The sequence below is a fragment of the Crotalus tigris genome, unplaced genomic scaffold, assembly GCF_016545835.1.
Source record: "Crotalus tigris isolate CLP2741 ecotype Arizona unplaced genomic scaffold, ASM1654583v1 scf7180000017550.10884619, whole genome shotgun sequence".
Classification (NCBI taxonomy): Eukaryota; Metazoa; Chordata; class Lepidosauria; order Squamata; family Viperidae; genus Crotalus; species Crotalus tigris.
This window is the reverse complement of record NW_024096468.1, coordinates 2224230-2234705: the sequence shown is the minus strand read 5'-3', so window position 1 is coordinate 2234705 and position 10476 is coordinate 2224230. Positions and strand designations below refer to the sequence as shown.

The following is a 10476-nucleotide window of genomic DNA, read 5'->3' as shown; positions in this document are numbered from 1 at the left end:
CTGCTGGTAGTGGGCAGAGTTACTCTAACCACTGTGTCACCATGGCTCTATGGAGCTCTTTGAATCAGAGACGGAACAGATTAAGTTGTTTATGCCACCCCAAGTAAGTTAAAAATGACCCCAAGATGTTCTGATCTACTCCAGATTCCTGGATCTTTCTAGATGATTTGATGTACTGTAGATTCCTGGCAGTCAGTGTATATCATAATCAATTATTAAAAATACATTACTGTATAAATGTTCTGCACCTGGAAGTGATGACTGGAGCTGTATAGATCATGGGTTCTCAAGAGAGTATTTTAAAATACTATTACATTAAGGTCTTGGATATCTTGGACATATTAAAAAAAGGGGGAAGATGTTCTTTACAGGAGACGATGTTCCTTTGGGTTGCTGATGAGTAGGATTTGAGCATAATAATAATTAATAACTGGATCATTGTTAGCTTAAATGAATCAAGAAGTTGCCAGAAAATATAACTTATTTAAAAAGCAATGAGCAATTTAATAGTTCCATCTGTGATTTTATGACTGTATCACCCATCAATATCATTGGTAGGGGAAACGAACTTACAATGCTCCCACAAAGCAGTTAATAAGAACTCAATTTATAGAACAAAGCAACATGAAAATACTACATGTGGAAACCTGTGTCTTTGTTGCTAACATACACAGAGTATTAAAATACTGAGTGAAGCCATTTTTTAAGGTAAGACCACATGAAGGAAACATGAGAACTGTATGCAGAAGGAACAATGATATAGAGAAACTGGAGGAATTATATTCTTAAGAAGTCACAGCCACCTCATAGGTAATTTAATTTTATTGCATTTTATAATGCCATTGTCCATACAGATTACATGCAGCTAGATCTACTGTACAAGGGTTTACCGTCTGCCAGAGCAGACACACAGAAGTCCAGAATACAAATACACAGCAATGCTATTTCCTTTATACAGCATGGATATACGGCAGTGTGAAGCAGTAAGAGGAGGATGGATCAAAGGATTACAGACATCCTTCCCAGTAATCTTTCACTTCACACTGACTTGCCACCTGCTAAAAGGATGATCACATCAAACCAACAAATGTGAGGAAGAAAAAACCCACAATATTAAAGGTCACTGCATGTCTCGCCTCTTTCCTTATATTTTCCTGAGTGCCAGGAAAAGGAAATGATAGCAGAGTGCTGACATGTCAGTGTTTCCCCACCTTCCCACCACACATTGGGTACTAGTATGAGGGAGAAGATACCTATTCGCAATAGAGAAGATTTAATTAGAAGAAGCCCCTTGGGGCCAACATAAAATATTACAAATGAACAAATCAGATCATTGCAGGAGACATGCTAACCTCCCATTTTCATTCAGTGAGATCAGAGACCCGCTGGCTCATGCTGAACTGCTCACGCTGATACAATTTTAGAGTCACCAGTCATTGGTTCTTGGGTGTTTTCCTGCCACCTGAGATTCAGTGAGAGATTTGGAAGACAAGAACACCAAGTGAAGCAGAGCCTCAACTCTTTGGGAGGGCCCAGAGAAACATTGTTTCGTAGAGCATCCCATCAAAATGAAGGGGCAGAGCAGCGGGTCTTCAAATCTTACTTCTATAGTAGAACCGCATGGTTATTTAAAAAAATAAAATAAAACAAGAGGACTCCAAACTGACAAACCTTCAGCACTTTGGAATAAATCTAAATCTGGAAAAACAAACAAAATATTCCCCTGAAATTATGGAGCATTTCCACATTTATGTGGCTCAGGGCAACCAGGAATTCAGAATATGGATAATACAGGGCAAAATCCTAGGGGTTTTTCAGAGAAGGATTTCTGTCGTTCACCCTGAAAAATAACTATATTAAAATTATGTAAACATACAAAACTGAAATACGGACACCTTTGGTTTAATACAATGTGTATTTTAAATTCTGTTCCTATTTTTCTAACTTCAGGAACCAATGAGGGAAAGGAAATTATATCATTGTCCCAGTTTCTTTTTTAGCAACCATCTATCTCCTTCCACTATTTCTACTGACTAATTTAAGAGAGAAAACAAGCCAAAAACAACATAAGGAACTGGAACAGCATCCAAGTCAAGTCAAAGAGAAATATAAGAATGGCTTCCTAAATTCCAGAACAAGGAAAAAAAAACCCTTCCTAAATATTCCCTGCATTAGTCTCATCACAGGATAGTTAAACAGACAATAATCTAATTTTAGTAGGTTTTCAACCAGCATATATATCAATATATACATATACTATCCTGCCACAAATTGTGTTTGGTCTTTCCCATACTACCCCTTTAAAAGCCATTTTGAGGTAACAACAAAAATAAAATATTTTTTTAAGACAAAAAAGAAATCCCCCCAAAATAAGTACTATATGCAGTTTTGAATGAAATAATTTGGTGGACATAAATGTGCAAAAATAGATGTACCTAATGTAAGCAAGAGTCTGGGAAGGGTGGCACTGGTATCAGGTGCCAAAGAAAGGAGGCTCCTCAAGGCTCACACCAGTGGGTTGCTTCAGCAGTCAGGAATAAGGGGCAAGGAAAATAAAATCACAAGAGCTTGAGGCCACCAACACAAAATTTTAAATACTATTCTTCCATAGGACCCATGGAACAATAATACATGGGCATATTTGACAAAGTAGAAGCAGTTACATAAATGCCATTGTTTATTTCTTACTGTGTCCATGTATATTTGCATATACATCGTTCAAGTGAAAAAGTGAACTGAATTTGCTGATCACAAACAAAAAAATAGAATTAGAACTAATTCCTTAAACCCTTATAGGAGAAATGTAATTTAAATAAAGGACCAATGAGTTTGAAAATGTTAGAAGAGACTCTTGCAGATGAAATCATGGCTTTAGTACCTACTCAACTTGCTTACTCAAATAGGCATATCCTTCTCATTTAACTGCTTGATTTTGCTAGGAAGGAAACCAGGAGGACAGATGTTATTGCTAAAATTTAAATAGTCTCTTAATACAGAATAAACATTCTTCCTCACCCACCCTTCTTGGATTCCTTAGGTGCCATTTATTTATTTATTTTTTAGTTTATCTGAATTTATGCTATTATAACAGAACAAATACTGACCAAAGAAGAGGGCAGAACCAATTGGTCATCATTTGCTTGTGATTTGCTCACACTATTTAAGGTTTTTTTTTATATAAATCAACCCACCTTATAGATGATATGCAATCGAATTCCATCAGGACACAAATGCTCAAAGTCATAATTAGAAAAAAAGGGTCAAATGATACATTTAAACAAAATGGCATCAGCGATGTCAGATGTTGGGAACTAAAGCTTTAGCAGTTCAATCTGGGAGAAATTTCAAATTCCCAAGATGTTGGGGGACAAAATCACCCCAAACTGAAGATCTTTAGGGAACCGCATATTTATTCAGTGATACTGAATTACATTCTTTCTTCAGTGTACTTTTAAGAGACATATCAGGATTAGAAAAATACTTTTAAAGCCCTATAAACTGTGCAAACACCTGTAGGCTTCTCAACGCTCTCAAGACAAATGTATATAATGCAAGTCCTCATTAATTGCAAGTGTAATCAGCAGACAGTCTTTAACTGAAAGTCAATAGATTTAGGATCTGCTTCTCAATTTATTTCATTGTAAGTTTTGAAAAAAATTATTTTGCAATTTTTCCCCCTGCTGGGACAGTATGACAATATTGAATAAATGAAATTACACTTCTAAGTAATCTTTGTTGGGAATGCTAGGACCACCAAATAAAACAAGAACTATGGTGATATACAATAATTTTGCTTTAAGTCACAGGCACAAATATGAAGAAAAATCCATCATTCCAAAGCCTCATTACTTACTTTCCAATTCTTAGATATGTGCTGGTTCCCTTTAGGACCAGGCCTAGATTCTAAGCCAATCTAACTGTAAGAGTTACCTATCTACCTCTCATATTGACAAGTTGGTAATAGAAGCCTAGTTTCGGCACATAAGGCAGACATTTGAAAAAAGTACACCCAATATTTTAAACCTCATCCACTACAAAAAGAGATGGGGAAAGCATCAGAAGGAAAGGGCCACTTGTTTGAGGAACTTAATATTGTCACAGCTTCCAAGACCTAAAACGCTTTCCTTCAATAATCACTAACACAATGACTTGATTCTCAAAGAATAAACCTGTCTTTGAGTTGAATCACTTCAGGCTTCAAGTAGCAGATCATGTGGCTAAATTTTCCATTTTTTTAAAAAAAAATTCTGCACGGAAGAAAGTTGCTGTGAGATGAAAGAATATTTAGTCACATGACTTCCTTTCCTCTTGCAGGCTGATCTGACATAGTTAACCACAGACAGATCCTGTGAGAGCTACATTTAAAGCTATCCTCTGAGGCAAGGGTGTCAAACCGCCAGCCTGTGGGCCGGTTTCATCACATCGAAGCTATGCCCACCCCATTGCCAGCAATGCAAAAAGAGTCGCGATATGTCATGTGGCGTGGCTAGTTTAACACCAGTCCTCTGAGGATATACATATATTAATACTGTCACATGAAGGCAGGAAAGAGCTGTAACTGGCAGGATTATTTTAGTCATGAAATACAATCTGGAGTTGCTCCATCCTGGGCAAAATGGAATTCTAGAGGCTGCATTGTTTGCCTTTATGCAGCAGTAAAGGGCTGAAATCATTTCCCCTGAGAGATAGTAAATGCCTAATGAAGTATGGATAGGATGAAAGGGAAACATCCCAAACTTTGTCAAGATTCTCAAGAAAAAATGGAAGGCTACCCTAACAGGGGTTATATCAGAAAGCCAACCTAGATTACAGATATCCACCAAAGAATTGTTGTTTCTTGGAGTGTTTCTTTAGAACAATGATAGTAGCATATTGCTTGATTATGCATTGGGGGGAAACTCTGTCCAACGACTGTTTAGTATATAGTGGGAAAGGCTTAAAGACTAACTTTCTGTCTGTCAGTAACTTTTCCTGTTCTGTAGCCCCAGATGACCTTTCCCCATTCTGTTACCTGGAATGAGATAGTATTAGAAAAGTTTTAACTGCTAAATACATATTGCGCAACACTGCAACGACAGCCAAGTTAGGCTGTACAATGCTTTGGATTTGAAGGCAAAAATATGCTTTGGAGTTCACAAAGGTGGGAATGTACGGTAGCTTGTCTGGAATGCCTTAAACTCAAAATATGTTTCTTAGGGTTGCTATACTAGCAAGACACTACATTAGTTCCCTTATATGTGCCAAAGCACCTTTTCCCCTTGAAATCTGAAGTGCTCCCTAGGTCTATGAGTACTATTTAGCTCTCAATTTACAATGGGTAGTTCACTTATTAACCCCAGGGTATCATGCTTTCTTTTTCTCGTGCCTCTCTCTTTAAATGGGTATGGATGAACAAACCCAAACAGCAAGGCAAATGTTTTGGTTTGAACAGAGACAATTATATTTGTAAAAAGAATCTCTTCTCAATGTTGGGATGGTTTAACAGTTTAACTCTTGACTGTACAGTACCAGGAAACATCACTTTAATACTGGCAGAAAACGTATATCCTGGGCATCTCAGGTCCAGCTGCAGATGTCCAACAAACGGTTGGTATTGTACCAGGATCAGGCAAGAGAAAAAACTGAAATCAGTGAATCAGGATGGTAGCAACTTCGAGAAGATCAAACTTATAATAATGCAGCTGTAATTCTAGGATTGACAGAAAAGGGAGCCAAAGACCAAATACAACAGCACCATAGTATAGCCATTTAGTTCTAAAACTATTTGCAAAGCAATTTGACACAATAGAGGACTACAAATTGTGATGCAGTCAAAGTTCCAAAAAGCACCTCAGTGCATGTGCAGAGAGTTGGGTCTAAACATTACACATTCCAGAATTTACCATTTTAGGTTGCAAGAATCTGCTTTTTTAAAATGCAACTCAAAGTAAAAAAAAAAATCAATGAAAAGAGAACTTGCATATGTTTATGAATAAACTATGCATAATTTGTTTTTCTGATGCATGACTTTACTATAAACTAGGAGGTCTTATTTATGGGAAACAATTACAGGATGTGACTTCAGCAACACCTGCAACGTTCTCTAATTCGCACAGTGCATTTGTAGATCAACAGTCCAAAGTTTCAGATGTTACAATGAATCTGCTGTATTTCAGAAACTTAAGTTACCCAACAGTGCTTCAAAGAAAATACCAGGCTCTCAGTTTTGGGAAAAGAAGAAGAGGTTAGGGCAATTAACCCTTTGAAAATTAAAAAGAAAAAAAAAGAGGAAAACAAGAGAAAAATTCCAATGTGTATAAAAAACAGTTGAAAAGTTAACATGAAATAAAGACAGTTCTGACCTGTAGAAAGAAAAAAAGAAAAAAGAAAAAGAAAATCTCCAGCAGCAAGATAGAAGTAGGTTCAGAAGAGACCCATGGAATGCCAATCACCCTAGGCTTCACAGCGTACCCTTGGTTCAAGAAACTTCAAACACAAAGCAGCAATCCATGCTCCCGATACAACTTCATCAGAAATGTACAAAACAGCACCTGTAAACTTTGATTTAAATAATAACTTAAAATCAAAAGAAAGTGACAAAAGGGCTAGGGGGATGCAGGATCTTTGTGATTTTTTTTTTCCTTTTTGGCTGATGCCAAAAGTTAGAATAAGTCAGAATAAAAGCACCAAACAAACAAAAATATTAAGTGTTTTGGTTTATGCTTCTTGACTAAGCAAGGTCTTTGGTAAATGATTAAGCCAATTGCAAAGCATTCTATAGAGGACACCAGGGAGACATTTAAATAGGTCCCAAGAAAAAAATGAGGTGTGGTGTGTTTTTAGTAAAAGGAGGATACATTTTCTTGAGCTGCTTCTGGGGTAAAGCTGGGACCCGAGAGATGGATAATAAAAGTGTTGAGGTATTCTTAGTGCTTGCAGTCCTATATTGCCTGTCTTTGTGGTCCTTGAAAAGGAAGCCACTTGTTGATGGTTCTCTAAGGAGGCTCAAAAAAGCTGTTGTAATTTGATTCACACCCCATAAACATGATCATCTCCAGTTTTCTGCAGCTTAGACACTGTTGGCCGAGCAATTAATTTTATCTAAATAACAAACTTTACAATTTTGCTTGCCTGTTAGAAATAGTAAGAAACGAAGTAGGGGAAAATGCATGTTCAGTAGAGCCCCATACTGTAGGCTCTAGGAATCAAATCCTGACAAATTTTCTTGCAGTCATAATTCAGAAATGGAAAATATTTTTCATTTTTGGTGTTCTTGTACTGTAGGCTCTAGGAATCAAATCCTGACAAATTTTCTTGCAGTCATAATTCAGAAATGGAAAATATTTTTCATTTTTGGTGTTCTTGATTTTACCTAGATTTAAAATCAGTTTGAATCATTTTGACATATTTAGTAAATTGAGAATCTTGGAGAAGGGGAATTTTAGAAAGGAAGTATAAACTGTTTGTTAGATGGACAATGCCAAGAGTTAGATTAAACATTTTCAAATTTTAACAGATCTGAGGTTTGAAGTCAAGACATTTTCTCCACCATGGAAAAAAGATGAAGACTGGCCAAGATCAGCCAGCTACCATTTCTTTCCTTTTTTTTAATGCTAGTATGACACACCATAGCCCTAACTAGGAGATAGATCTATTTTAAAAACTGAGCAAATAGAGATTATCCAGTGCTTTAGAGTTGTTGCAAAGAATAATCCTGCATCTTTTTTTTAAAGAGAGAAAATTTGATTTGGGCTAAGAAATTTGACACCAATCACGTACAAACAGAAATCTGTGACAGATCAGGAATAATGTTCCTTTTTCTGATAGGTAAAAAGGCTCAAGTGCTACCTGATTTATTATAATCTTGGGAATTAAGAGCATTTTTTTAAAAAAGATGGTCTGTTACCATAGTTGGCCAGCTGCGGAAAAGGACACTAAGAATGTACTGTATTTGAGACAAATGGAGCAATTCTGCATATAAGGAAAATACAATCCCCCTCTTTTCTCTTCCCCTTCGAAGTCAAAAACACTTATGTTACATATTATCAACTGCCATGAGCTGCATAGTGTTTGGAGCAATGAAAAAGCATTATTTAACAATGAAAATCAGAAGAGTAGAAAGCAATCCTAAATTAATCAGAAATATGCTGACGAAGTATTCTTGAGCATCTTAGTTTGGGGAGGTCATTTAGCATAATTATCAATATTGAATGTGACTATTCACACATAGCTGTGATGATTTATTTTCTTCATGGACTACAGAGTATAGAAGAGGAACAGCTGTCATTTCAGAAAACATCAAATTGCCTGGATCAGCTCTTCTCCAAAATAATGGGAGGAACTCCTATATTCCAATTAGGCCTGAAAATAAATTTCAGAGATTTCCTGATGGGAAAGGGAAGCATGTGTTGGTTTGTTGTGGAAAGACTTCCTTAGAAACATTAATATCCATCTTCCTTGAGATATTGGATTCTTGATCATACAGAAAGCAAACCAGTTTCTCAATCAGCAACTGTCACAGTCTCAGTAATCAATGAGGGGCATTTGGGTTGTTCTTTCATGGGGGGAACAGCAAAGTAGCCTTTGGAAACCTGATGTTTTCTGTCATGCGAAATGCTCTTTAGATTTAAAAAAAAAATATTCTGATGTGAGGCATCAGACAATTGATAGAATCAAGTAAGGGGAAACTTTGGGTCAACACTATTCATCTGACACATTTAATTCTTGTTATTAGTTTTGAAGCATCTTTTTTCCCACATTGGCTTACAGCTAAGAACTAATGAGTAGCACAAGAGTTGCGAGATAGGATATGTTTCTACTAGAGAATGTCAGAGGAAACTGAGTGCTCCTTTGTAGCTTTGTTCTGGTTGGTCACAAAGGTGGGGAATTGCTTATCTTACATTTATACAGATATATTGCTTTGAATTCTGTTTGGTCAACCCAGTTTTGGTCTGTTCCCCACAGCCATAAATTTCAGCTTATCCCCCCTTTCCTACCCCAAGTGCTTGAGATGTTGGTAGCTTTGCCAAATCAGCGGTATTTACATCTGTTAAACCTTCCCATTGGTCACATAAACAATCAAGGAGTCATGCTTTCTGGCTTCAATATTTGCTGGAATGGAAGAAACAGGATGGCAGCTGATAGAAGCAAGCAAAAGATTCATCTTGCAGAAGTCTTCCCCTGATTCAGTCTCAACCATTATCTTGTCTGCTGGCTGCCCATATATAGGCTTCTGAAAGTGTTTAAAATTATGTCATGGCAGGGAATGGACATTCATTCCTGGATTTTGTGCAGAATAAAGCTTTGTAAGTTGAAGACTGGCTGTCAATCATGACTGGTGATAGAAGAATGCTTCTTGAATTTGGAAAGACGCAAACACAGGTTGGAAAAAAGAATAACCAAGTGGTTTTATATGTGGCAGTAACCCCTTGCTATCCTATAATGTATTTAACAAAGTAAGGTCAGTTTTTCATTTTTTGCCCAGTCAGAAAATGAACATAAATTGCAACATTAGGACCTTGGCAGAAGTCTTGCTTCCATTGCTATTCCAGTACTCTGAAGTGGTGTTACAGTGGCAAGGATGTATGTGTGTAAGAAATGGAGACAGTGCATGTGTGAAAGTAAGAAAAAGTGAGAATAGATTCCTCCTAGTGCAAAGTTCTCAGTGGGATTACTGGCAAACTATTGAAAATGCTTTCCATGGGAAAATAAGGGACATTCACTGAAGCCTTTGGCTTTGATATTGTCCCTTAATATACTGGATGCTTCCAAAATCTTGATTTGTAGAAACCAGGCATATGGGTTGAAAATGACAAAACACAGAGCAGACAATACAAGACAGCTTCTTTTTTATCCCCATGAGATGGGGGTATGGGGAGGGGAGGCAGCAAAGAAGTCTTCGGACAGAAACAACCTACCATCCTCGTTTACCAATTACAAAATTTAAAAAAAAAATAAGAAAAGGAAAAAGCTCAACTCCGGTTTTTGTTTTTTTTCCACATCCCCTCTGTGAATGTCTTTTAAGAGTCATTGGGATGTAAAAGGGGAAAAAAAGTGTGTGCCTTCAGCAGTGGGTAGGCTCGTGGAAAGCCTTTTGCTTTGTAGAAGTGCCTTAACTAAGTAATGCTGAAGGTCACCTTGAGGAGATGGGAGCCATTGCTTTGTCTCTGGGAAATGATGGGCCCTATATGAAGATGAAGGGCCCTTAAGACAAGTCTTCCACTGGCAGTTCCTCCTCTAGGTCTCTGTCATCAGGAATCGTCACATTCTGATTGGTAGTTGCCATGAGAGAAACAGGTCTGCTGTCATCTTCTGTCTCAGCTGGTTCTTCCTTCACATGCACTTGATGGCTGAAGAACAAAATTTTGGAGAATCAGGTGGAATTAGAACAAATACAATAACAGTCTACAAGAGATTGGCAAGAGAGTTAGCAGATGGAACTACAGTATATAACAGAGGATCAGAGGTTAAACGGAGTATTTGCTTAGCTGGATAGCA

At 37.2% G+C, this 10476-nt stretch overlaps 1 protein-coding gene across 10 annotated transcripts in view; it reads right to left on the bottom strand.

Annotated features, from left to right (window-relative positions):
* Positions 1-804: 804 nt before the first annotated feature.
* The window catches only part of FOXP4 (forkhead box P4), a 175681-nt gene continuing 166009 nt past the window's right edge, over positions 805-10476 (bottom strand). For 7 of the 10 annotated variants that reach the window (XM_039339780.1, XM_039339814.1, XM_039339789.1 and 4 more), the window contains one exon: positions 10184-10328. In XM_039339780.1, the coding sequence (XP_039195714.1) occupies positions 10184-10328 (145 nt within the window). Of the gene's footprint in view, positions 10329-10476 lie in introns of all 10 variants that reach the window. The other 3 variants (XM_039339822.1, XM_039339839.1, XM_039339848.1) reach the window with 1 other exon arrangement.